The sequence below is a fragment of the Haplochromis burtoni genome, unplaced genomic scaffold (assembly GCF_018398535.1).
Source record: "Haplochromis burtoni strain Fernald_Lab_line unplaced genomic scaffold, NCSU_Asbu1 Contig_47, whole genome shotgun sequence".
NCBI lineage: Eukaryota > Metazoa > Chordata > Actinopteri > Cichliformes > Cichlidae > Haplochromis > Haplochromis burtoni.
In genome coordinates, this window is record NW_024582408.1 from 630,747 (window position 1) to 658,013 (window position 27,267).

Genomic DNA, 27,267 nt, shown 5'->3' on the forward strand with positions numbered 1-27,267 from the left:
GTGTTGTCTTAAAAACTCTGATGTTTAGTGCGCCACAGTTTGGAAATCAGGTCAGTCGATCAATTCTGATGTGACCTTACTCACCTTGGCAGTGTATCAAAAGACGGCTTCACTTCCGAGGTCGTCCCTCCACAGTCACAGGTAAATTCGATTTTTTGTTCCTAAACAACAGCACAGAGAAAACAGGCTTTATGGTAGAAAAAAAAATAATCACAACCTATGCGCACACACAAGATCAGTGATACTACATCTCTACTGGAATTTGTGATCTTACCTTCAAGTATGTCCCTAACATGTCCTCAACAGACCCCTCTGGAACAGGTCAAGGAGACAAGCTCGTGAATTCCTCTTGCTGTGATGATTGGTGACCGCAGCTACACATTTCAGGAGTAACGTAGTTAAAGTAAAGATCAGGTAGGTGGAAAAGAGGTATATGAAAATATTGCAACCAGCTCTGCGTTTCTGAAAGACAGGCTTACCTCTTGCATGTCCTCATGTTTTCCATTTTAAAAATGTGATGCTCTTCTACTGGGCAGGTATAACTTTGGCCCAGGAGAGCTGCGTTCCTCTCCAGGTGAGGTGCGAGCCTTTTGACCTCATTGAGGAACAATGTTAGGAATTCATGAGCGTCCTGAAAAAAAACACAGAGAGATTTAAAACAGTAACATAAACATTTAGAAGGTAAAGCAAAAAACAAAAATGTCCAAATAGCTGACGCTTTCTGTGCACTGCCTTGTATTCAGGAACCTGTTTGCTGAATGCCTTCTTAAAAGATATTAGGCGTAGGGCTGCTCAATTAATCGAATTTTAATCACGATTACGATCTGGGCTTTCAACGATCATTAAAAATGACTGAGCCGATTATTAGCCCCTCCCTCATTTATCCGCGACACCTTAAAGGCCGGTCCGTGAAAATATTGTCGGGCATAAACCGGTCCGTGGCGCAAAAAAGGTTGGAGACCGCTGATTAAGAGGACCCGAGGGAAGCTCGGAAAGCTAAGCAGAAGTTATTTGGAGAGGAGAGTGACTGCCGTTGGTTGAAAAGAGAGTTTAAAAAAAAAAAAAACTTCAGTGGTGTTGCACACTATTTTATATTATTTTTTTAAAGTCATTGTTAACCCTTTAAAGCCGGTCAGAGCAGCACGCTCCGTTTTGCGTAACTATTTTTAAATCCCTGTAGAACCTGAACCGTGTAAGCTAGCGCAATAATTTGTTTTGCATATGAAACCGGAGGAGTTGTACTTACATCTGATGCCATCAGCTTGTCCTCGGTCACGGTTTCGTTCCACATATAGCTTTGCAAAAATTGCATAAAAAGCGCTTGCAGGAACAAAAACATAATATTCCAGAAACACGCTTTGCCGTTCCTATCAGCTGTTCGTAACACTTCCCACAGTGAAATGATGCACCTGCTGTTTTCTTTGCAAATTTGCATCATAGGATTGTTTTTTGTTTTTCCTGCAGTATATAAAAATTGCTGTATCTCCAAAATAAAACTATGAAGACACTCAAAATAAATTTCCTGTGGTGGGAAACTATTTTTTGCAACTTTATTGTATTTAAAGTTTTGAGGGATAAACCTCTTAAATTTCTCCAAGTAGAAATATATGTAAACAAAACAAAAGCGATTTTCAATTTTTTTTGTAGTTTATTGCACTTTTTTGCAATTTATGTAATTACTATGGACTTAATGCATACATATTATTAAAATATGGGCTATAACAGTTGTATTGATGTATAGCAACTTGAAATGCTCCCACAAATGGCACTACAGCATGTAAAAAAATAATATAAGCTCTGGTGGACTTGGTTCTATAGTAGGTCTTAAAGGGTTAAATAAATATCGTCAAATAATCGTAGATCTCAATTTCAGTGAAAATAATCGTGATTATCATTTTTGCCATAATCGAGCAGCCCTATTAGGCGCGTTTTAAGGTAATAATCTCTTGATTCATGACAGTTCCTGATGTTCATGAGCCTTCTGTAAAAAGGAAAGGATAAACAGACATTTCTGGTGTTAGATATCTTTGTTCTTCAGGTTTCTGAAGAAAGTAGAAGGTTGACGTAGCGCACCTTAAGAGCCGAGCTTCTGGACTTGCTCTCGTTTAAACATTTTGGAGGACGTTTTTCTCTTACATGTCAAACACCTGCTCCAATACATCCTCTTGTGCCAGAAACTCCATAATCAAAGTGTCCCAACTCAGGTCTGATGGCTCACTATGTTCAGTGGTGTTTCTAACCTGGTTGGAACTTTCACCACATTCCTTATGGGTGCTGCTGGATGCAGAAAGAAGAAAGGAGTCAGGGATGCATAGCAAGCACAACAGGACAACAAACAAACATTATCTCTCTGGAGAACAGCATTCAACCATCTAATGCTTACTTTGATCAGCAATCGGCCAAAATATTAAAAGCACTTACCTGGGATTGTCTGTAGTTATGACCTGTACACTAGGTCCTCTGAACTGTTCAGTGGAGGCTTGACGTCCAGTTCTTGGCCTTTTGTTTCCCTTACTTGTCACTCTTTTTATCAGGTTCCCCTGTTGTTTCTGAAGCAACCAGTTCTCGACCTTTTGTTTCTAGGCAGTCTTCTTTTGGTGGTGCTGCCTCGGCAGGTGTACAGTCCTGCTGCATGTTCTTTAATCTGCAAAAATATACAAATATATAGAAGATTAAGTATGAAATCTGCAACCAGAAGGATCCCAAAAGAATTTTGCTTTAAAGTGAGAAGATTAAAGTTTCCCTTACTTGTCACTCTTTTTATCAGGTTCCCCTGTTGTTTCTGGAGCAACCTGCCTTCTTCTCTGTAGAAAGAAACCAAAAGACAGGACATAGCTGTGTGCTTCATTGCTCTTAATTGCTCCCATTTCATTGTGATGAATAAATGCTTGATGATAGTGACTCTTTCCATAAAACATACCTTCCAGAATTTGAAAATAGACCAGCGGGACTTTTTCTGTGGCTTTACAGTGGGGCTCTCTGCCTCTGTATCGCTGTCAGTTTCCTGTAGAGAACGAACAAACATAATGTTATTAAAAAAGAAAAGTCACTTAAAATTAACAAATACATTTTAAGGAAAATATGCATTTCATATGTCTTCTGTATAAGCAAACCGAGAAACAGCAGAAGAAGTGTCTCCATTTTATTTTCTTCTTCTTCTTTATACCATTTTCATGGTTAGGTGTTGTGGCAGCAACAGAAGCATCCGGGACGCTGATCGAGGACAAAAGTGTAAATGTTATTTTTCAAAGTGGAAATTTTTAACAAGGAGCGCATCCTGGATATTGCAAATAAAAAATAATAACTGTTATGAAATGTAATGAGATGTAAGGAGCTCTCTGATTGGTCCATCTCTGAGGCCGTCTCTCCTGCATGAAGTCCAGGCGCTGGTTTTCCAGTGTGTGCATCTGTCACACCATCAATGGCTGCAGTATGGAACAGATGTGGGTGTGTCCTCATCTCCCAGAGGAGTCCAAATCATCATCAAACAGCCCTACAGACACAAAAACGTGAAAATATAAACAACCAGACTATCAGCAGTGATTTAACTACTTTAAGACCTCTGTGAAAATCATTTACAGTATATATCACAGAATTTAAGGCCTTTATAATCACAGAGCATACAGAGAAAAGTACTAAACTGAATCAATTTCAGCTTTCGTTTTTCATGATGTATATTGTATTAATAATTAAATTTCATTATCTGTGTCTTTACCACACATTTGCCACACAGGTGTAGATACTGTAGGTTCAGTGAATGCTTAAATTGCACTGATTAGAATATACTGGACATTCAAAGCTAAGATTCAGCGCACTGTGTTAGAGGCTGGGATTTGATGAATTCATCATATATACAACCTTTGATCATCATTTATGTCCAGTTGAGAATGAATCTGTGCACTCACATATTAAATGAACTGAAATCAGTAGTGTGATCTCCAGTCTTGATATAAGGAATGAGAGAACTGACAGCTGTTATTTTAATCAGCCTGTCTCAGTTGTTTTAACTCTAAGTATCATAAAGTAATGTGGTAACATCTGGACTGACGAGTTTACTGTCAGCATTTTAATCGCTAGTTTAAAGGCTGTAGGCTGCAGCCATTGCTCTAACACTGTATAAATGTAACAGGCCTCAGTGCTGGTTCTAATAGTCTGAGCTGCTTCCAGCTTTATTTGTGAAGAGCACAGCAGCTTACAAAACACGTAGCTAGCTCGTACAGCTGCACGTAAAAATTTCATAAGCTAAGATGACCTTAAAATAATGGGGCTAAGTGCGGTGATGCTAGCGTTAGCCATGTTAGCACGTTACCTTCAACAGGTGGTCAGACTGCATAAACAGGCACTCAGTCAGAGGTTGCGCTCTCCATTTTGCTGCAGGGTCCCTTCATTCTTCACATATCCGTGTTGAGCCGAGTGTAAATCCCGAGGCTGAACGGCCTTTGTACAAGTACACACGTCTTAGCATGGCGAAGCTATGAGCTAGAAAAATCCAGGCAGACAGCCTGTGTCTGATCCAACCAATCAGAGAGCTCCTTACATCCCACGGTGTGGCTAATTTGAATAGCCACAGGATTTTTAAAATGAAGTTGTTAATCAACAGCTAATCCAGCAGTATCCCTGGCGCAACAGAAAGAGAGAAATGGATTTTGAAATGCAGTTTATTAAAGTGCAATTGGAAAAAGGTTTTTGAAATGAGTTTATTAATTGGAATTCAAAAATGTTTTTTGAAATGAAGTTTTTAAAAAGCATTTTAAAAATCAGTTTATTAAATTGGAATTCAAAAATGAATTTACAAATGGAGAATTTATTCTACAATTCATTATTTTGGCTCTTGTGGTCCTCCATAAAAAACAGTCATCATGTAGCAGGAAGCATGAAGTTAAAATCTTGTAAGTGGTACAATAAAGTTTTCATCCTGAAGTGATATCATTGTTCCAGGATAAATGTCTTGTCTGAACAAAAGTTGCCACTAGTCAGGGAGATGCTAACCAGGTGCTGGGTTAGTTCAAATCCAGCCTAGAGCATTTCTATGTGAGATTTGCATGTTCTCCCTGTGCCTGTTTGCTCTGTGTTCTCTGGTTTCCTCCTACACTTAAAAAATTATTTACAGGTTAGGTAACTGGTCATTCTAAATTGGATGTAGGTGTTCAATGCTTGTCTGTCTCGCTGTTTTATCTCTGTGACATGTGTACCGGGCTTGCCCCATGACATCTAGGTTAGGCTACAGCTACTCTGTGGGGGAAAATGAATGGATGGTCTCGTCTAAGTCATGTACCCAGATTAATTTTGGGGTAAATTATATAATGCTACTGTTTTTCTCAAATTATGGAGACAAGAATCATAAGGATGACCACCATGTTAAAACTGAGGCTTCAGATTACATTACATAGGTGGTCCATTTTATTATACAGTATTTAGTTCAGCCACAGTTAAACAGAGATGACAGATCACATCAGATTTTCCTTAGTCCAGCATATCACTGATTTATAAAGCTTTACTGAATGATTTCTCAGCATAAAATTATTTATTACAACATAAATGTTTATGCCACTCTGTCTAAAGATCATTTGCGCCAGACTGGATCCTGTTACAGGCTCCCCAGGTGAGAGTTCTTGTCAAAAATTTTTAAAAAGAGCTAGAATGTCACCAATACGCTCTTCTACATCTCCCTCCCTACTTTATACATAGCGGACAGATGGAACTAGGCTATCGGTTTGCTAAAGTTAGCCACGCAATTAGTTCACACACTAATTAGCTGTGAGAGGCAGAGGCACACCAGATTTCCCCAGTGTCTAAAACCCGTTTCCCAGCCTGAAAAAGAGTAAATGAGGTCCTGGCAAAGACAGCAGAAAATATCCAGAAAGAAAAACATGGCAGCTCATACAACAACATTTATCAAAGAGTGGCGAGTGGCGTTGTTATGGGAAATGTGAATGGAAATTTTAATCCTTCTTTGTGGGAGAAACAAATATTCCACATTGCCTAATCAGGAGTAACTCAAACATCTATATCTGTTTTATATAATATCATAATATATATATCAGCGGGAGAAAAAGAAAGAATTTAGATGGTGTCTAAACTTTCCATGAACCCTCCCCCACTTTTGTTTATCACCGAATAATCTTGTAAAAATTAGACCATCTTAGGGCTTTAATTTCATGTAAATATCTCTCATCCTGCCCTCCTTGCTGCTGGGATGAACTATGGTTTCACTTTAGGGCCAAGGGGTTCTTTAAAAAGCCAAATTCCCACATGCTTCTATTTGTTTTTACTGCTAGCCAAATGTTTTACTTCACTGGAAAGAGAAAATAATGTCTGGTGAGTGTTCCTGCAATGTGTGGGCATGTGTGGAAGCACATGTGTATGAGTGTATACTGAGGGGAAACTGCACGCCCGAGAATGTGGAAGAAATACAAAACAATTAAAGCTCTGTTAAGAGAGTGCAGTGCTGGCAGGCATCTCATATCAGGTGCAGCAGAGACCCAACAATGGAATGCTCTGAGGTGGTGAGCAGATCTATGTCAGACGTCTCACTTGTCATGAAAAAGGCCCAGATGCTTCACTTGATGGACAGTCTGGACACATTAGCCATTCAAAATGGACACAAGTCATGAGAAGGTCAACTTGATGCCTTCAACCTTGCATGAAATCCCTGCAATTTCCCTGCAAAGTCTTTGATGAGAATCATTCCTGTTTGCTCTGATTTTTTTCTGGCCTGGTTCACTGATCAGGTCACGCAGTAAGAGCCAGTTTTATCATTTCTATTTATGGTAATGCCTCCAACTAGCACAGCTATAGTCTTTAAACCAAATCTCATTTTCATCAATGGTATCATCTCAAAGCACATTACTTTTCAGTTTCAACATTTGACAAAAGTAGCAGAAATCACACATTTTCATCATCTGGGCCTTTTGTTTTAGGCAAAGAAGGAGGGAAATATTTGAAGCTTCCCATTCCAGGGAACATTTTGTAACAATCAGGTTTCTGAGCAGTGTCCAGCAGACTTCACATTGTTTCTCTAAGGGGGAGAAAAAAAATTCTCTGGCATCATATGAAAGCGGGGGAGGCCTGATTGGAACATTAGCTATTCATGCACTTGTACTTCCCTGGGGGGACGGGATCGGGAATCCCACCCATTTACCAGAAAACGAGAACGTCTCAAGGAAACTGATCCCGATCTGATGGATCTGGGTGGAGCTCTGTTAAGCTGTTTTTCCTTTCACTTTTAGACCAAATCTTTTTCAGAATGTAATATTCTAAAAAGAAAAAAAAATACTTCTTTCTTTTTAAGATATTTAGCTGAAACTCCTTTCCAGAGCTGACTGACAGTTGACTGACAAGTCAAAATTTAAATTAAAAGAGAGAAAAATGTTCAAATCTAGTTCTTTTCCCTTCTTGATTTTTTTTGTATGATCATTTTCATCTACAAAAACCTAATTAACCAGCCGATACATTAAATAGTCTGTGAAGACAAATACAAACAAAGCATATATTTAGTATTTATTCTGTTTCTATCCCACACATCAAGCGAGCACAGAGTAAAATGAACATTCATTCAGGGTTGGGCTCTGGATGTACCTCTGTTTCTCTTTTTGGTACTGGGCATGTTTGTATGCATACAATGAGTTAATCGGGGCATTTACTGTATCCTTCTTCAGTTGCTTGCTTGTGAGTTGTTCATCATTCAGTTTTGTAGTCAATAACTGAAAAGCATGCTCTGTTGTGTTGAGATCAGGTGACCCACTTGGTCACTGAAGAATATATCATTTCTTTGTCTTGAGAAACTCCTACTTTTGCGGTATGCTTTGGATTGTTATCCATTCGCAATGTGAAGAGTTGTGTTCTGTTTAGCTGAATGTGAGCAGAGAGTATAACTCTGTACATCCCACAATTCATCGTTCACATCATCAACGGCTGTTTTAACCTCTTTGCAGACCTCTTTCCATTCATGAAGCCTTCTCTAGATCGTAAACTATGATATGTCTAGCTCCTATAAAGCATTCTTGATTTGTTGTGAAGCAGTTTTCCTTAACCATGGAAATAATTCTGTCATCATCCACGTCTGAGGTATTTCAGTCCTTCTGGTGTTGCTGAGCTGACCACTTCTTTTTAAGAATGTAGAAGATTGCTGATTTGGCCGCTACTGAATCTTCCAATGAATAGCCATGAAATGCAAGTTCAATATGTGGAATCACCTCCATTTCTTTTATCTGCCTAATTTGTCATGGAATAATGAGAGAAATTGCCCCTTTTGCCGTGAATTGTCTAATTACATGTTAGCCTCTGAAAAATGGGCCCTATGTCTAAAAATGGCCATATATTTCTGGCCCATTTACACCAATGAGGTGCCATAAATAGTGTAGGAATTCTGTGTGTCAAAGACCCTGAACCCTACAAGGCCCTAAGGACTGAAGGCATGCGTGAGCCACTGCCTCGTAACTTTCCTTTTTCTTCAGTGACAGAGAGCCTATTTATGTCCGCATTTTGAGAATAAATCACATTTGGGAAACATTTTCATGAAACTTTTTCTTCCTTTATGAGCAGTGATGATAGCGGCCTCTCTGAAGGCATATGCAGACAAATCCAGAGTTTGTGTTCAGATTGTTTGTGCAAATCCAAGCCAGTGAGAGATAAGGACAGAGACAGAACGGCTGAGACAAATGTGCGTCCACATAATCCACGTAACTGTTTTACCTAGACTGAATTCTAGACAGATAGATGAATGAACAAGGTGCCAGAAAGTCCCAAGGTTTTGAAAACTGATATTATCACCACCACCTTACTTGATAAACCTCAGCCACCTAATGCTCAAGGTAAACAAAATCAGCCTTCAGGAATTTCCCCGTTCCCATAAACGTATTATTCAAACCAGATCAAATCCACTTTTTTGTTTCTTCCTCTTTTATTTTTTGTTTTTTAATTTTTATTTTTATTTTCGTAGTTTCTTTGTGGTTTACTTGCAGTTAGTGCGCTACCAATCCGTTAACATAAGCCACATACAAATGCTATGTTAATTGATACATTTATATACTGTTGTAAAGAGGGGTTCAGCCACGGTCAGACATCTGAAGGGTCAGGGGGTTGTTGCAAGTAAGTTTCTGTTAAACCTCCAAGAGTGATTCTATTTTCTGAGGCACCTCTGACACTCATCTAGACCTCAACAATGCCCCCTTTCTCCTGTCTGCCTCACGCTTGGCTGGCCTCTCTGAATACGACCCAGGGTGAAATAATCCATACTCCTGATCCCCCACACAGCACTTATATAAAGAGCACCCACCTAACCACACATGCAAAGCTACACATTTTAGTCCTTAAATGTTTTTGGGAGCTCATTGAAACACATGCATAACCTCGTATAGAGTTGGCAGCCGTCTGCAACTTTAAACCTCAACAAACTATAATTGAGAATTCACATTTGCAAAGGACAATAAATAAAGCACACATAAAAAACGAGTTGGTGCACATAAAAGATACAGAAAACGTGTATCTCAACCTTCCTAGCTTCCACAGAAGTGTATGGAAAACTTAGCTAAAAGCGCCATCAAGTGGAAATGTTTGGAAATACACAGGCTTTACCATCAACACTTTCAGCATTACACACACACACACACACACACACACACACACACACACACACACACACACACACACACACACACAAAGAAAGAGAGAGATAGACCATAGTATCTAGTTTCTTTGGATTATTGTAAAGTAAAAAAATAAATAAATAAAGGTGAGGGTGCATTAGCGCACGCAGCATGGGTGTCTTACACATCTGTGATGTTTCATTCAGATGACATTACCAAGCCACTTTCTGCATGCATTACATTTTTACGGCTCCAGAGTAAGGATCCGGGTGCTTTGGAGCATTATATGAAATGCCAAAGGAGACCTGAAACTCCTGAGCAGCTGAAATCTTACACCAAGCAAGAATGAGAAAACATGTTACTGTCAAAAATAGAGCTTAGTATTTCGCATTAACAGTTACAGAAGGGTTTCAACATTTCATATGCTGTCCCATTTTAAATATAGGGATCACCGGAATTTGAAATCATTGCATTAAATTTCCACAAACCATTATGATTTTACACGGTCCCAGCATGTTTTGAAAATGTGGTTGTGAATGAAGAAATAAACTAAAATAAACTGCAACATGTTCATCATGATGTTGCCTCTGAAAAGTAAAAGGTATCTGTCCTTTACAACTAAATGTTCTGCGTTGATAACGTACAGCAGGGTTTAGCCCTAAATAGCACCATTGTGGGCATCATAGCACAGAGGGAGTGAGTTAGGAGGAGGGCAGGCCTGCTGCACTCTGGCTGGGATCCATACTTAACACATAATCTATATTATCTTTAGTCTGCATGTTGACACATTCCGGATACGCTCAGTAAATAACCACAGAGACAAGTAAGACTTCATTTTCTTGTATTTCGCTGATGGGAAATTTTTAAAGTTTATTGATATGTTTTGTTGAATACTATAATGAATACTTTGCTTGATTTTTGTTTTATTGATCGGTTTTTGTCTGGTTTTGTCTCTTCGTGCTTTAGTGAAGAACTGATGAGGGTCTTTTTCCTCCTGATCTGTCATAACAGTATTTTTTGTGAGCTTTTGCTTTGAAAAATTAAATCTGCCAACTCATAAATACGAAGCAACATTTTTTGAGTAAAACGCAACTCAGATATTCAAATACATGAAATTAAAGGTTTATTTATTCAAATAATTGATCATTAAGGCAACTTTACTTGGAATAAACTGTATGTGTACAAGTGAATTTATTTACCAGATTCCATTTTATATTGTACTTATGCAACAAAATTACATCAGTACAAAAAATTTACATGTAATGTAATTGCTTAAAGTCTTACCCACACACACACACACACACACACACACACACACACACACACACACACACACACACACACATATGAATGCTATTTTCCGGCATCACTGTCTGCAAATGTTTATTTTATAACAAGACAGCTGCTGTCTTTGTTGTCTAGGTAATGTGTCCTGAACCGATTCATTAATAATTCATTACTTTTCTTTTGAAACTTACACCCTTGTATTTTACACCACTTTCAGAGTAAGGGTATCCCCCTGACATTGGCCTCCATCGAGCAAGTTGTCATGTTTTGATAAGAGACCGAGGGTGGTGAGGTCATCGTCTAGACTCCTTATCTTTACAGCCATTTAAAGGGTAGGAACCTTTGGTGGCTCTTTAACACATTTTTGAAGATTTGGATTTCGTCACTGTTTTAATGCATTTAACTATTTAATTCTTTAAAGACTTTAAAATTGATTGAGTGTATATTTTAAAAATTGAATCTTTTAAAAAATTAAAAATAGGAAAGAATACTTTCTTTTTGTTTGTTTTACAGCACTAATTGAATATAAAAATATTTTCGTATCCAAAGTCTTATTATTACTTTCCTTGTGTTTTCACCTGTCTCATCACTTTTCCCTCCCTTTTCTACGTAGCCCTTGTGGTTTCCCGTTCTTTTCCCCGTCACCTCTGTTTATTGCCAGCATTCTTTGGATCTTCTCTGACGTTTGCGCCAGAAAACTCCGGGAAGATGATTATACACTGTTTTATTTTAGGCTGTTTATTTTTGGGATAACCAATGTAAAAGAATAGTGGCGATGTCTTTGGTTCAGGCTGTGAAACGATCACTTTACTCTTTTAGAGAGGTCCCAAAAATTCATTGCATTGACAGCACGCCGGTGCATTAGTGCATACTGTTGGCCTGCTCATCTGTAAAGTTTCCATTACTACTGAACAATATGCAGTTTTTAGAGTAACTGCTGGCATTTGCCTGTAATTCCTTAATGTAAAAGAATGGGCCAAGCCACATTTTGCATTTATCCAAATGGCATGTGACATTTCAAACTGACTTGCAGTAGTATAGCTCCACGTGTCTTCAATAGTTCAGCTTATATTATATTGTAGCTTGGTATAGCCATGTCAGTGAAAGGGCACTTGGATACACATAAAACACATACAACTATACACACATAAACCCAGGGCCGCCTCCAGAAATTTTTCATAGGGGTGGCCATATAGGAGTCACTGAAAATATTGGGGTGGTACACCAAAAATAGCATTTTCAGTTTTATTATGCTGTTGTCAAATATTAATTACTTGAAAAATATAGCAAAAAACAGAGTAAGAAGATAATGATATGCCTAATTAATTTCCTGCTATTAAAGTTGTTAGATAGAAATGCATTGTTCATTCCCTGTGAAGAGCTTAGATCTGCATCTTTGACATTTCTCACCCAAATTGAATAATTTCTTTGCAGTTGAACCTATCACAGCTATTGGCTACAGCTAAATGCTTCCCTTTTCTTCCAGAAAACTGCTATACTGAAGACTGACTTGAGTATCAGGTGACTGAAAGTTGCTACAACACGAGGATGGAGACAGAACCAAATCCAGAAGAAGGAGCCAGCGCTCCAGACAATTCCAAGGAAGAAGGAAGTCTGGACACATCAGGGTTTGAAACAACTGCTGAGCGTCTGGTGGAGCTGATAAACAGCATGGAGGTGATGCTTTTGGACGTGGAGCAGTTGAGGACCACCTGCAGCGAACAGGTTTCTGAGCTGACGCATGCGGCAGCAGACCTCAGGAAGCAGCAAGAGGACCTTAAAGAGAGCTACTCCGAGCTGTCCCGAGAAATACAGGAAATCGTGGAATCAATGGACGACCTGTTCAGCACCAAGAGTGCCTTTGAACCTCAAGAGAAGCAAACACAGAAGCTGAACCAGCAGCTTTGAGGGACAAAAAGTGACTGGCAGATTTAGCTTCTCTTTGTATCGTGTTTGGGATTGTGGTTTTGAGTTTGGATGCTTACATTTTGAATGGATGGGTCGGTGATGGGGCGAGATGCTGAAGTTTGACATCGCTGAATCGTGCTTTATTGTCTTTGTGAAGATTTTTGTCATTGATTGCTAAGTCTAGCAACAACAATATTTTTTCTTATTTTTATAATATAATATCACTGACTTTATATATATATATATATGAATGCTGGATTTTCCCTTAAAATAATAGTTTCATTCAAACATTAACAATATGAACCCAACGAAGGCACAGTTTATTGCCTTTCTTTTTTGTTTGATTGCTATGTACTTGCATCTTAAAGGCGATGACAAGAGACTATAACGGCTCCTCTAGTATTGCAGCTCATTGGCACAGGAACGTTGATGTTCACTGATTCCCGGTGTTCCTTGTCCTCCATGCTACGTTCACATCCAGGCCATGCTCCACTGTGGTTTCTTGCTAAAAATAAAACTAAATAGAGCTTTAAACCTATGTTTACCTCCCACTAGCTCCCCTGTTGTGATTTACTCGTCTGTATTTAGTGGTTACAGGATGTGTGAAGGAGACAATCAATGGTGAGACACTTCAGAAAAGGCAATCAATGGAAAATTCCCTTTCACACTGAGTCACGTTTTAGTGCGCTTCGCAAATAATACAACTTTAAGATATGTTGCAGAGATGTATTTAAATTGCACGTGATGACACATGTAACCTCCTTTATATTATGAAATGAACCAAACTTTGATGATGTTCCATTTCTGCATGAATCTATACATTGCCTCTACATTTGCATACTTTCTGTACCTCCAAAACATTTGTGTGAATAAAAAGACTTGATGTAAATTAACAACATGAGTCTCGGTACGTGGAAGTTCTAACTTCAGACATTCTGCTCCAGCAAGAAACATATTTACGATCAAAACAGAACAAAAAAAATAGAAAACCAGTGTTTCTCTTAGTGGTTGCAATCTGACACTTTATGGGCTGTGGTGTCAGTAAGCACTGAGAGGGTGATGGAAGAAGAAATGCTGGGTGTCGTTGCCTGCTGTCACTGCTGAAGGGCACATCCCACCGTACAGCTAGTCAGCAAGCTGGGAATTCACTTCAATCAGGTAATTCAGTAATAAGATTTTACATGTTTTTTTTATCCAGCTTTTCATTTGTATTTGCATGGAATAGATACTTGTTAAGACATTAGCAGGGGTCCTGAGGGACTCAGGTTTCATCTGATACACATTAATCTGTTAATGGATGAATGAACTGCACGCACATCATTTGTGTTAAATGGAATTTCTTGCACTGTAAGTTGCGTTAATTAATTGCTATCCTCGTCAGTAGTTCAGCAGTGGTTTCAGGTGAACATGAATATCCTGCAAGTCCTGGGACTCCTACAGCTGCTGGCTGTACCTGCTTTTACAGTGAGTTTTTTTATGTTAACAATATTAATAGTATTGTATTATTACAGATTCATATCAACAGTACCTTATGACACAGGAAAATATTCCTTTGATTTTTTTTTAAGTGGTAAATGATTTATTTTCTGATGTGCAAGCATGATTAGTTCAATGTGTCACAGAACAGGTTTGTAAAAATGTTGTGTAATGTATAAGTGTTAGTTTGTGGCTAAATGCTATATTTTTTTAGCGCGTCTTGCATGCGTTTAGTGTGTGAGTTAGGGATTTGTGTCGGGTCCTGATGTCCCATGTGGGAGCACAACATGTTCCAGAGCCTGACTTTGAGTTTCTCTTATTTGCTTAGTTGACACGTTCGACCCACGACTACTGGGGTGAGTTTGGAGCCTATGGACCCTGCAGCCGCAGCTGTGGCACAGGGGTGGCAGTGAGAACCAGGAAATGTATTACTTCAAGGTAGGGCAAAGAAATGTATGAAGTAAAGAGCCTCATATTTATATTCATTGCTATTGTGTTTTGAATATGTGAACTTAAGGTAATTTTGTATTCATTTGTAACATTACAAAAGACTCTTTGTTAAGTCTAATTGTTGAATGTTGCCATTGTGTTTCTTAAATTTGTACAGTCTTAGTTCAAGCAGTAGGATCAAAGCCATTCCTTTGATCCTGACCACCTCTCCAACCACTCTGTGCTGGGGGAGGTTTTATTGTAGATACATCCTATCTGAAAGATCTGTTTCTTTTGATGTAAGCTTCCTGGGTTTACGACCCTTTGGTCAGCAGGAGGTCTGACACACACACACACACACCACACACACACACACACACACACACACACACACACACACACACACACACACACACACACACACACTCTTACAGAAGTTCACACATATACATAAAATGCTTTGTCTTAGAACCAAGGGGGCGTGGCTTTGTTCTGACGTGTTTTGTGTGAACTGTCTCTCAATAAAAGGTAGCAGGAGGAGGTCAGATCTGGGGGTCATTTTCGTGGTGGACACAGACGAGGCCTCCCTTGCGCAAATAATCGATCGATCGACTGTCTTGTTTTCTTCATGATGAATACGTCTCTAGAATTAGCGGGGCTTGTGGAAACACAGACCCAACACTCTTCTTATATCGTTTTTAATTTGTGTCTTTTTTAACACTTGAGTGTGCAAATGCCATTTATTTCATTTCCTTCTGCAGGACAGATGGTGGACATAACTGCATAGGATCCTCCAAATCATTCCGCACCTGCAATACACATGTAATTATCCTTTAAACCCATTTAAAAATACTTTCACAAAGAGAAAACGGATAGTATCTTGTTTAAATGTTCGATTTCCTGTCATGCAGGAATGCCCAGTGAGCTCAAGGGATTTCAGACAGGAGCAGTGCTCCCAGTTTGACAGAATGGACTTTAATGGAAAACGCTACACATGGTTGCCTTATTGTGGAGGTACATGTACAATATGTACAACAATATTTAAGTGTTTTTAGGTTTGTGACTCCCTAACCTTTTCTAGCAGCTAATCCATGTGAGCTCAACTGTGTCCCGAGAGGAGAGGATTTCTTTTACCGACACAGAACTGCAGTGGTAGATGGGACCCCGTGCTATGTGGGCCGCAGTGATATCTGTGTGGATGGCGTCTGCAGGGTGAGATTTGGAGCTGCAGATTAGACCTATGCATGTGACTCTTACTTAGTTTGAATATTTGGGTTTCAATGTACCAAATAATCCAAGAGCAGGGTGTGACGCTAGAATAGAGCATAAAAATGAATCTAAATAAGGTTGAAAGATCGTCTGTATATTTTTTACTTTTAAAGATGCAGATTGTTCAAAGCAAAGAAGTTTTTTCTTTATTGCTAACTCTTGTTTGTCAGTCAGATTTAGAAAAAAAGATTGTTGAAGTTAAAGGTAGAAAAAGAATACATAAGATATTTCTGTTGTTATCCTTAAAGTGGAAACTAGGCCCCTTTCTTTGATGCAGTCTTTTAGTTTTCTTTTAGTCATAGAGAATTTTACTCTCCTAAAAGGCGATTTATAGGACTCTTTTCACTTTTGTAATACCTGTTGGTTCTTTTTCTTATAGTTATTTCCTAATAATTTGTCTATTTTTTTTAGATACTGACCCGTGGAGAGTTTATGGGCTTGGATGAAGACACTAACTCAGTACACTCCTCTGCTCCAGTTGTTGTTGCTGCTCCTCGTCCAACAGAGACATTCACATATGTCTATAGAGCTAGTGTGTTTGGCGAGTGCTCTGCCTCGTGCAGCGGAGGCATGCAGCATCGTAGTGTGGAGTGTGTAGTTGAGGACTCAGTGAACCCCCATGTGGTCGACGAGACTTACTGCATTGCCCAGCGCCTGCAAAGGCCACCGAGTCAGCAGGCCTGCAACATGCATCCATGTACTGCAGAGTACAGCGTGTCCAGCTTCAGTAGAGTATGTCTCCTACGGTTAAAAACTATCATATTTGAACTATCCTAATGATATGAAACAGTTATGTCTACTTAGACCATCTTTGCCATTTTAATTTTTTTTTTTTGGCTGATACAACACCTATCTTGGATAAAGTATGACCTTGTTCATATATGATTGTTACACTGCTTGTATTTATCAACTCAAATCAGTTAAAAATATTAACTAAATTGTTGCATTTGATGGTCAGTGTTCAGCAACCTGTGGAGAAGGACAGCAGACAAGGGAAGTTGTTTGCGTTGGACCAGGAGGCGAACATCTGCCTGATCATGCATGCAGTGGACTGGTTCGACCTCCTTCTGTCCAGGCCTGCCGCAGACCTGCCTGTTACACACGCATAACCTGGCATATGACAGAGTACGGCCTGGTAAGGGAACAGAAAGCAAAAAAAAGCTTTAACTGTTATTTTCCTTTCAGCGTTACTATCTTTGTTTATCTCGCAGTGTTCGAGAAGTTGTGGTGGTGGTGTGAGGGAGAGGAGAGTTGCCTGTTTTGACACTGATTTGAACCCCTACCCTGAAGATCGTTGTGGGTTAGCTCACAGACCACATTCTGTGGAGGAATGCAACACGCAGCCCTGCCCTGGGGTGCAAAGTGAGTGACATCTGAATGCAGCAAGTTCTGATCATTTTTACTTTTATTTATTTATTTTATATTGTCAACCTTGTTTCTTTTCCAGCGGCCCCAAGTGTGCAGGACCCAAGGCCAGGTGGAAGCACTATTAGAGGATTTGTGCCCCATATTCCAGAAGAACCTTCAGGTATGATGAGTGCAATTTGTGGAAATGTTACCATCTTTCTTTGCATGGTTGAGCATGCAATTTCTTTATATGTGGCACTACAACATAAGATCACCCTTGTGTGTAATAGAACCTCATAGAATTATATCATCCCAATAGAGCACTTTTCTCTCAGACTGCAGGCTTGCTTGTGGTTTCTAGAGATTTTAAAAGCAGAATGGGAGGCAGAGCCTTCAGCATTCAGGTCCCAGTTTGGATTTGGGGGAAGTTTACTTTAAAGACTAAGCTCAAAATGTTCTTTTTTTGATGAAGCTTATAGTTTAGGCTGGGTTGGCTGACCCTAAAGCAGATTGTAGCTATACTGCTATAGGGCACAGACTGCTTCATGAACTTGTCTACTCACCTCTTTTCATTGCCCACATGTTTACACACCACTGCAGCACCAAATCTTTGTCTTCTCTGTCCCGTAGTCTGTATTTAGTCCTGTCTCTATGCTCTTACCCACTATTGCAAGATGGTTGTTCATATGGGGTTGTTTGATTTTTGGGGTTCGCCTTATAGTAAAAAGCTCCTTCAGGCATTTTTTCTTGTGATTTGGTACTACTGAATTGAATTGAACTAATTTGAACTGAACTGATATTACAGTGCTGAATAATGAATTAATGAACATTTAGAGACACTCACCCACACAGACATAGCAGTGTTTCACAACTCAGAGTGCATTTTATATATGTGAAATCAAAGCCACTGTAAAAAAACAAAAAAACCCCAAACGTTTCTTAAGACGACGCAGACAGTAATTTTAGTATTGTAACACAGTTGAGGTTTCTTCACGCAATAAAGATAATGTACGCTTTCGGCATGTTGTAATTGTTGCTGTCTAGACTATGACTGTGCTGCCCTCCCATTGCCTTCTTGTATTTCATAGACAAACAGAAAATTCCAAACTTGTTTTAGCCTAATTTCCAACTTAGATAACTGGAGGTAAGCCACAAGCTCAAACACAGCCATTTCTTTTTCCTTCTACGAAGCGTTTTCTGTATTATAAAAGCTGTTTGGTTTTTTTTTTTTAACTAAAAACAACAACAACAAACTTTTCATGACTTATCTTTTATTACCTACAAAGATGACTGAGAACCTACACAGACTTATTAAGAAACGTTATTCAAAAGCTTTTAAAATTAGAAAGGAATGCATGCATACAGTATATTTGACCTCATTTGTTTACTTGCTTTAGTTTCAAGGCCAGCTACAAACAGTGTGTATGACTCTTACCCTAATGAGGTGAGACCTCACTGTACGCAGTCGCCTTACGGCTGCTGTCCTGATGGCCGTACCTCTGCCACGGGGCCCAGGAACCTGGGATGCTCACAAGAATGTGTCCGCACTAGGTAACATGAGTACCTCTAAACACTATTTTGCAGAAAATGATGTGAAAGTGTAGAGAAATCTTTTCCCCATTTTCAAACTGAAATTAAAAAAGAAAAATCATCGTCTCTGTTTTAGGTATGGCTGTTGTTTGGATGGGGTGACACCCGCTCAAGGATTCGGACAGGCTGGCTGTCCTGAGTACCAGACTGTGGTAGGAATCACATTATTAACTGATTTTATGAGCCAGTCACAGTTAACCTTTCTGAATAATATAACAGCTGTGTATATAAATCTAGTGATGACCTTCACTTAGTAACAAAGTATTTGCCAAGTTTACTAAATTTGAGTGTTCACCAAAAAGATATGGTCAAATAGAAGCACTACAGGGATAAAATATCATGTGTTTTTAGAGCATTATTCACAATAACAACCATAAGAAAGTATCTTTGTCTCTGCAAAACAATTATATAATCATATATGTAACGCTTAATATTTCTTTCACCATTTAAAATGTCTAACAATTGCAGCTCTTTTTCTGCAGACCACACTACAAATATAATGTATATATTGCTTTGTTTTCTCCTATATCAGCAGCACCCATCACCCACTCCTCCATCCACTGGCAATTTGTGCTCCCTGCCTCGTGATGAGGGCCCCTGTGAGACCTGGACGGTCCGGTTCTGCTATAATCCTGCCACTGCCAAGTGTACCGAGTTCTGGTATGGAGGCTGCCAGGGCAATCCCAACAACTTTGTGTCCCTGGAGGCATGCCAACGAGAGTGTGGAGGTGTGGCGAGGGTGCCTGTATCCACATCTCCAAGAGAAACTACAAGGAGAGTGACACTCAGGGACCTTCTGAGAGCAAGGCCATAACCACACATGTCACTGATATCTCCAAAAGTGCCCAGTCATGCTCTCTGTTTGAAGAAAATCAAGTGATTTTGGTACACAAATGTAGCCTATAGTATACACACCAAATAAAGAAAAAAAGAACAACAAACCACATTACATATTTCATTTAAAAATATGATTTGCCATCACAAATATTATAGCTATTTTTCCTGGTTTCACTGTCTTTCAGTTTGTTTTTGTGATCTCCACTATGTCAGTGTATGTGTTGTTGCCCTGTAGGTCGGGATTCAAACAAAAAATTATTTCATTGTAATTATTAAATCATATATCCAATTAATAAATGTTCAGCTATGTTGAAATTTTGAAAAAAAATGCTTTATTTGCATCTTCATTTCTTGTAGGGCATCATTACTGACATGTCAATACACGAGCAGGATAATAGTAAAAGCTACTCAGAGGTGCTCCCAAGTTTACAAGGGGTCACCACAACAGCTAGCTCCACTTGTATGCTGGATGTCTTTCTTGATGCAGACCTGAAGGGTTTTGTGTGTCCTCCCAGGGATGAACCAGAGATCTCTCTATGTTAAGTGAATGTGTAAACAGCAAAACAATATAATGACTACAATTTAAATTTACATTTTTCCCCATTAAATAATCAGCAAGTGAGTTCACAAACTCATTAGAAAAGTAATTTATTGGGGGGCCGTTTTCCCTCAAACTTCTGTACAACTAGAAGTCTTTTATGCAGGAGCCTTGCAGGGGCTGACAATGCGTTCAGCCCTTACTGGCTATTAAAAGTAAGGCAGCTTTAGAGCGCTTCTCTGCTGGCTACACTTTTCAGATGCACAACCTGGGTCCATTTAAATAATGTCTATGATAATTTAAAAAATGAGAATTTAGAAAAAATAATGTGTACCTTTACAAACAAAGTCTGCTGGAAAAAAAATAATCACATTTTAATCATTACTGTTGCATTATCGGACTTTTATTTTGAAGCAAAAATTATACTTTGAAGGGACTCGATTTTACAACCGGAAGAGGTCTTTTTCACTTCCCCTAAATTACTTTTAGACGAAACAGCTACATCGCACGGGGTTCTGAGAAGTTACACTGAATACGAGTTTTTTCAGTTTTGCATAGCCAGTAAATAGCGAGGCTTTGGGTTGAAAACAGAGATGGTAAGTGTGTTTTATTTTACATCTAAAGAGCTAATAATTCTCAGTTTAGGCCACAACTAGCTTGTGCTAATCACACACAGCTAAGCTAATAAGCTTCGAGGTTAACGCTTTGCTATTCTTATCAAACACGCATTTTTGCCCACCGCTTCGTTGTTTCTTAAAACTTAATTTCACCATCTAATCAAATTACATATTTCTATTAATGTGAGATGTGGCTGAAGTAACGTTATGGTGGATGTTTTGTAAAAGACTGATGAAGTCGGTGGTCTGCAGCTGAATGACCATCCTTACACTGGTGTTGGAAAATGTCTGGGCAGAAGGTTACACAAGTCTCAAAAACTAGCAAAAAACTCGCATCAGTTGCCCAATTAAGGTGCTTTGGTTTGACACAGAGAAACTACGTGGTGGTGTGTATTAAACATTATCAATCATTTTACAGTCGCACACAATTTTGCTTGTCCAACCAACCAAGAGACCAGAGGGCCGCACATACGCTGACTATGAGTCAGTTAATGAATGCATGGAGGGTGAGTCTGTTTAATGTTTTCATTCATAAATCATCTCGCAGTTTTTTTTAAATATTTACTTTCAGTGTAACTAGTAGTAGCAGCAGATGCAATTTTATTGAATTCATCATCTATTGTGATTCCTCATTCTTTTAAAGGATATTTTTCTCATAGTAAATACATACGAATGATAGGCCAGTGAATAATAAATTAATCCTGGTACCAAGTATTGTCTGTGTATGGTATTATGTGGTTCATCTTAATTTGTGGAGAAAAAAACTAAAACCCAGACTGATAGTAAATCACTTTCTAGTTTCTGATACTATATATATATATATAATATATATATATATATATATATATATTTATATAATTATGTGACTCTTATAACTGTAACTCAGGAAAAAATCTTTTAGTCAACTAGGGCTGGGCCATATTATACCGTTCACGGTAATACCGGTATAATGTTAGGCAACGATAGAAAATGAAATATCGCGATAGAATATGAGTAAAACGCGCATGCGCAGTGCCTTTGTTTTCATACGCACATGGCCGATTGTTGAGTGAAACAAATGAACCAGAATTGGTTTGTAAAAATGGTGCAACTTCAGTGATGTGGAACTGGTTTGGTGTTTGTCCGTCAGATACACGACAAAGCACATTTTTTTGCAGAACATGCAAGCGGCTGTCGTTATTGTCGATTTTTTCGGACTAAGATGCTCTTAAATCTGGGAGTAACCTGGTCCTAAACTCCGTATACTTCAGGTCAAACAACACTGCAGCATCACTGAGAGTTAAAAACTGTCTAAATTCTTTCATCTTTAATAAAACGATCAGCATTGCTGCTTTACCAGGTGTAACTATGAAGTTTAACTTCCAGGCATCCATGAAAACAAAATTTATTACATTTAACGGAGTTAGAAGTTAGCAGGAAGCTAGCGGAAGTTAGCTCGCTAGTTTCGCTAGTTACCTAAGCATGATATAGCATGTTCTGACTGAGAGATTTCTGAAAAAATTCAAACGTACAGCTCTGCTATCACTTCCAACATAAATGAAGACAGGAAACTAAACAGCAGTGACGTTTGTAGGGTTACTGAAGTTGGGCTAGCTGGTATATAATGATGTGCTACGTGATCGCTAGCGACACAGCTATGTTAGCATAACATAAACAGTGAAGCTGGAGGACGAACACTAACACTTTTCCACTTATAAAAGTTAACGTTAAGGTTCCTATGGTTAGAGACAAATGCAATCGCATGGCAGGATGCTGTAAACGGACCAAACTTCAGTCAGGAGAACAACTGAGATAATCCATCCACAATACGAGGTTAGTCATTAATATACTGCAACAACATGGGAATAGAGCAGCTGCCAGAGAATTCAACATTAATGAATCAATGGTACAGAAGTGGAGGAAGCAAGAAGAATGAGTTTAATAAAGTTTGATTTATCTGACTGCTTTGTTTCGCTTAATGTGCCTTATAATCCCGTGCACCTTATGGTCCGAAAAATACGTACTGCACACTGCAGTTTAATGTTGCAAAGCACCTCTTTTTAACTTCAGTGGATATTATACATGGTTATGCTCAGGATATGTCAGCCCATTTCTACTGGAAATGCCTTTTGGTTAAACTTTCAGCAAGGAATTTGCATTTGCACTGTTACATTTTTATAAAGCTTTAATGTACATAAAAACCAGCTTCTTGTTTAAGTGAAAATAAATGGAAGGTTGTCTTTTTGCGCTAGTAATGTTGTGGAGTTGTATTTTGTCTCGCATCAATTATATCGTCAGTTATATCGTTATCGCAAATTTTCAAATATATATCGTGATAAATATTTTTGGCCATATCGCCCTGCTCTAATGTCAACATCATTTTTATATAGCACAAATAACATGTAAACTTGTGCTTACTATAAAAGTTTAAAAATAACATCAAAAAAACTTAGTAAAAAAATAAAGAATTCAAAAGGTTTTATACCTGTTTTTGAATGTTGACACAGCTCTAATTGACCTCAGGTCAGCAGGCAGCTTGTCCCAAAGAACAGGGTGACTGTGACTGAAAGCACTCTCAGCACACAGACTAAAAGTATACACTGGAAACCATTTGCTTTACATTAATGGGTTTTGAACTGCAGTTGAGCTCTATTGAACAGAGATTAATCAAGGTTCACTTACACAAAGAATAATCATTAGTATGATATTCAGAACTGACTGCGATTAAAAATACGTACATTTACTCAAGTTATGCATTCCGCAGTTATGGGGTTATCATATACCTTTTAATGCCTTTATTATCTGTAAAGTAAGAGGTGTTTACAATTGTGTTGTGTGTCTTGAACTGCAGTATACACTTTTCAGATTCAGACTACTGTATTAATCCCAGAGGAAATGATGTGGTCACTGTTGCTTCAAGACAGTAAGACCAGTAAATAACAGATTAACGTACCAGTTAAATATAAGGTATTTCAAAATAGCTCTAATAAATACAGATACAAATACAGAAAGTGACGCCAAAGGTTTGTTTGTTTTCACTTATTACTTTATTCCCTTTATTAGGGCCTCTTTATTTATCTTGTCTTTCTCTTTCAGTGATTACTGCACACTGTAAAGTCTATGTAAATTACGCTTGTTTTTTGCTGTTTTAGCTTTTTCCTGTGGATTGCATTTTGTTGTTGTTTTTGCTTCCATTCAGCATGTCATTTGCCTCTTCCCCAGGTGTTTGCAAAATGTATGAAGAGCACCTCAAGAGGATGAATCCAAACAGTCCCTCCATTACTTATGACATTAGTCAGTTGTTCGACTTTATTGATGACTTGGCAGATCTGAGCTGTCTTGTGTAAGTATAATTAGCTGTGTATGAATTTGAATGCAACACAACATTCCCTTTGGATGCATTGGTCACGTTTCAATAAAATATTTTACTTTTTATACAGATACAGAGCTGACACTCAAACATATCAACCATACAACAAAGACTGGATTAAGGAGAAGATATACGTCCTCTTACGGCGTCAGGCTCAGCAAGCTGCAAAGTCAGTTTGACAGGGGGAATTATTTCATATTGTACCAAACATGAGGAAGAGAGATTGGGGGAAAAATTGGGGGATGTGAAAAAATTTGGGGATTTTCTTTTTGGAAATGTCATCCTTGGCAGGATGTGTTTGTAATTTTTAACGCAAAGCCCTTTTCAGACATGGTTCCACCAGTGTGCTTAAGTGACGGCACTTTTTCCATTCAGGCCACTTTTTGCAGTTTCATTCAGACACGTAAGCTCTTTTCACATGTGCACTGCAGCCTGAAGTCTTTCTTGACATTACCTGAGAGAGGTGCATGTAAGAATACAAAGGTGTGATGCAGTTGGATTGGACATTGAATGGATTTCAGCCAGGAACAAAATTCATGTAATGTGCATAGGAACTTAGTCATATTATAGTCATATTGTGTCCTTTCTATAGGATCATGCAGCTCCCTCACCTAAACCACATGGAAGGCTTGCTTTTGTGTTACATGTGAGAAAGAAATTTACACAATGTCCTGATATGCCTGTTCCAACATTTTAAGTTTGTGTGTGAAAACAGCTATACTGGCAACTGTGGCAAAAGTGTCATTGATCTCGCAGGACATTTGCCATATATGAATTCATTCGTATTCATTACCTTTTGGAAGTAATACATAAAAAATCTGATGAGGTTAGTAATTTAATTATGAATCTGATGTGTGCCATCAAAAAAGACTACATGTATGAAAAGGGCTTCTTTTCTTTTTCTTTGTAAAGACTGCATTGCCCATTTTAACAAAGGGAATGTTTTCACATTGTTTTCATTGGCAAAAGAGGTTTGGAATAATTGGGGTGAAACTGTACATTTTGGGCTTTATACTGAAAAATTGGGTCATGGTTGGGAACCTGCATGTTTAAGTTGTTACACTATGATGGGAAGAATGGAGAAATACTCCACGGGGTAGAAAAACTTTTTTGTGTGTGTGTTTTTCAGTTTCCCTAAAAGTTATGTGAATTTTATTTCATTTTTTTTCTATGTACATTTTCCTGGGTGGTTGAATTTCAAGACGTTGTGGACTTTGAAAGCAGCCGTTTTATTTTTGAAGTAGATCAGTGGCTGAAGACTGATGATCACATGATGACCCAGGATATTTGTTACTATAATTAATGGACGTTTTTGAGTTTTCATTATGTTTTAAAAGCCCACCATTGTGATATAAAACGTTTTTGTAATTCTGCTGTGTTGCATAACAACTGATTTCAACTCTGCATTTCTGTTTTCTTTTATTGAAACAAAATAAACGATTGTTTCTGACTGGTGTCCACTCATGTATATGCGACCATTAGTGCGATGAACACTGAATTTTTATACACAATGATAGTGTGACTGGCAGGTGAGTATCGCAAAAGTTAGACCCATTCATGCTGGACGTGGTCTCAAATACAGTTTATTTTCTCTGTTACTGTCTCTTTAAATGTGGCGGGCTGCCCTGTTGTTGCCGTGCTGGAAACCCCGTACTGACTGTGAAGGGACCCAAGATGGCTGAATACTCACGGGGGGCACTTAGCAATTATCTGAGCAAGACATCGGCAATGAATGGCAAATAGCAGTATAATGTAAAGCGTAACCTTCAAGTAATTATACGACTCCAGTTTGTTGGTTTGCACAGTTTTGGGGATGCATGAGTAAGAGTAAGGAGAGAGTGGTCTCTCCGCGGCCCCGAGCCAGAACATGGCGGAACACTTGGGGAAGAAATAGCAGCTAACGTTAGCTAGCTGGCGTATTATTTAAAGAAGAATAGAAACATTGTTCCAGGCTTAAAACAGGTGTCTGTTGTCCGCAAGTATAAAGTAATGTTATCGACAGCTAACTCTATAGTTAATCTGCTTCAAATGGTAGTTTAACATTGGATATGTGGAGCATAGGTACTTAGCGTACTAGCTAGCGAGTTAACTCGTAAGGGTTGATAGCTAACGTTACCTGTAAGCGTACAAACTGTACATATAAGCAGGAGTGTTTCGTGAGCCAGTCATCGTAATATCTGCTTCTTTTTCAGTACTCTGTTCTCAGCTGTATATTGCAGTGACATTCGTTGTTTTGTCGTTTAACGCGTAAGATAACGACGTCCTCTGCTCTTTAATTTTGTCGTTAGCTTCCTACAATGGTTTGTACGCGGATTCTGCGTGGCGCCTTGCCTATAGCGCTGGCAGTGTAAGTTTTGAGGCAGCTCGTCAAGAAATGCGAGATATTGCAGTAGTAATTTTAACAACTATTGCGGAATCCTGCTGGAAACTTGTTGAGGCGATCCACTTTTAAGTTGCTTTTAGAACTTATCCTAAGTGACCCCCCGCCGATTCATATTTAGTTAATACTCTTGTAGAAGTGAGCAGCTGTAAAAAGTGAATTGAAGTTGTGGCGTTACTAGGTGAAGAAAGCACCCCGTAAAAGGCCCGGAAGGGGAGAACGGGTTACAAGAAACTGCCAGGATGACGGACACTCGTCGGCGAGTCAAAGTCTATACCCTCAATGAGGACAGACAGTGGGATGACCGTGGGACCGGGCACGTCTCGTCGGGCTATGTGGAGCGCTTGAAAGGCACGTCTCTCCTGGTGCGAGCAGAGAGCGATGGTAAGCGAACGTAGGAATACCACACGAAGATTGTAGTAGCTCAGTTATTACTACAAAAACAAGACGTTCCGCACTCATTTTAACCACCTGTATCACCTGAAATTTGTACACGTATTACTTATTTGAAGCAAATGCAGTAACCTACAATTTTGGGCTACCTTTGTTTTAAACCTGACAGGTTCCCTTCTGCTGGAGTCCAAAATTAACCCAAACACAGCCTACCAGAAACAACAGGTCAGTACATAACATGATGAACATACAAAACTGAT

At 38.8% G+C, this 27,267-nt stretch overlaps 4 protein-coding genes and 1 long non-coding RNA gene across 15 annotated transcripts in view; 3 read left to right on the plus strand and 2 right to left on the minus strand.

The window, feature by feature from the left end:
• LOC121814435 (ubiquitin hydrolase B-like) overlaps positions 1 to 340 on the minus strand; it is a 3,726-nt gene extending 3,386 nt beyond the window's left edge. For both annotated transcript variants that reach the window (XM_042220343.1, XM_042220342.1), the window contains exons 1-2: positions 275 to 340; positions 85 to 161 (exon numbers count right to left, since the gene is read on the minus strand). In XM_042220343.1, the coding sequence (XP_042076277.1) occupies positions 85 to 161; positions 275 to 295 (98 nt within the window). In that variant the 5' untranslated portion in view covers positions 296 to 340. The remainder of the gene's footprint in view (positions 1 to 84; positions 162 to 274) is intronic.
• A 1,802-nt stretch (positions 341 to 2,142) lies between these two features.
• LOC102307399 lies at positions 2,143 to 4,521 on the minus strand. 3 transcript variants are annotated; one of them, XR_006054352.1, is made up of 7 exons: positions 4,310 to 4,521; positions 3,306 to 3,493; positions 3,114 to 3,213; positions 2,921 to 3,004; positions 2,749 to 2,804; positions 2,422 to 2,644; positions 2,143 to 2,277 (listed from the first exon to the last, which is right to left on the minus strand). It is a non-coding gene; the product is annotated as an uncharacterized LOC102307399 (long non-coding RNA). The 3 variants fall into 3 exon arrangements; XR_006054353.1 differs by having other exon boundaries at positions 2,143 to 2,274; positions 3,114 to 3,493; XR_006054351.1 differs by having other exon boundaries at positions 3,114 to 3,493.
• A 5,768-nt stretch (positions 4,522 to 10,289) lies between these two features.
• paplnb (papilin b, proteoglycan-like sulfated glycoprotein) lies at positions 10,290 to 19,931 on the plus strand. Of its 6 annotated transcripts, none has more exons than XM_014333367.2 (15): positions 10,290 to 10,410; positions 11,092 to 11,206; positions 12,361 to 13,940; positions 14,164 to 14,246; positions 14,587 to 14,696; positions 15,449 to 15,509; positions 15,599 to 15,701; positions 15,769 to 15,899; positions 16,368 to 16,688; positions 16,915 to 17,091; positions 17,168 to 17,318; positions 17,404 to 17,484; positions 18,701 to 18,854; positions 18,970 to 19,045; positions 19,426 to 19,931. In XM_014333367.2, exons 4-15 carry the CDS (start codon positions 14,190 to 14,192, stop codon positions 19,705 to 19,707), a joined length of 1,704 nt encoding a protein of 567 aa, XP_014188853.1. In that variant the 5' UTR covers positions 10,290 to 10,410; positions 11,092 to 11,206; positions 12,361 to 13,940; positions 14,164 to 14,189; the 3' UTR covers positions 19,708 to 19,931. The 6 variants fall into 6 exon arrangements, with proteins under 6 accessions (XP_014188853.1, XP_042076283.1, XP_042076282.1 ...); XM_042220349.1 differs by having other exon boundaries at positions 19,429 to 19,931; XM_042220348.1 differs by having other exon boundaries at positions 15,772 to 15,899.
• A 773-nt stretch (positions 19,932 to 20,704) lies between these two features.
• On the plus strand, positions 20,705 to 25,684 carry erh (ERH mRNA splicing and mitosis factor). Its single transcript, XM_005921619.3, has 4 exons — positions 20,705 to 20,864; positions 21,304 to 21,391; positions 24,087 to 24,207; positions 24,305 to 25,684. The coding sequence occupies exons 1-4, from the start codon at positions 20,862 to 20,864 to the stop codon at positions 24,411 to 24,413; spliced, it is 321 nt and encodes a 106-aa protein (XP_005921681.1). The 5' UTR covers positions 20,705 to 20,861; the 3' UTR covers positions 24,414 to 25,684.
• A 125-nt stretch (positions 25,685 to 25,809) lies between these two features.
• Positions 25,810 to 27,267, plus strand: part of smek1 (SMEK homolog 1, suppressor of mek1 (Dictyostelium)) — a 10,839-nt gene continuing 9,381 nt past the window's right edge. For all 3 annotated transcript variants that reach the window (XM_042220344.1, XM_005921617.3, XM_042220345.1), the window contains exons 1-2: positions 25,810 to 26,998; positions 27,177 to 27,232. In XM_042220344.1, coding sequence (XP_042076278.1) covers positions 26,857 to 26,998; positions 27,177 to 27,232 — 198 coding nt within the window. In that variant the 5' untranslated portion in view covers positions 25,810 to 26,856. The remainder of the gene's footprint in view (positions 26,999 to 27,176; positions 27,233 to 27,267) is intronic.

Excerpts from the sequence above, each read along its gene's own strand:
- paplnb (XM_014333367.2), top strand. The coding sequence starts at position 14,190 with ATGAATATCCTGCAAGTCCTGGGACTCCTACAGCTGCTGGCTGTACCT. Across the intron at positions 14,697-15,448 it reads AGGAAATGTATTACTTCAAG|GACAGATGGTGGACATAACT; the intron begins GTAGGGCAAAGA and ends TTCCTTCTGCAG. Across the intron at positions 15,702-15,768 it reads ATGGTTGCCTTATTGTGGAG|CAGCTAATCCATGTGAGCTC; the intron begins GTACATGTACAA and ends AACCTTTTCTAG.
- erh (XM_005921619.3), top strand. Across the intron at positions 21,392-24,086 it reads AGTTAATGAATGCATGGAGG|GTGTTTGCAAAATGTATGAA; the intron begins GTGAGTCTGTTT and ends CCTCTTCCCCAG. Across the intron at positions 24,208-24,304 it reads GCAGATCTGAGCTGTCTTGT|ATACAGAGCTGACACTCAAA; the intron begins GTAAGTATAATT and ends CTTTTTATACAG.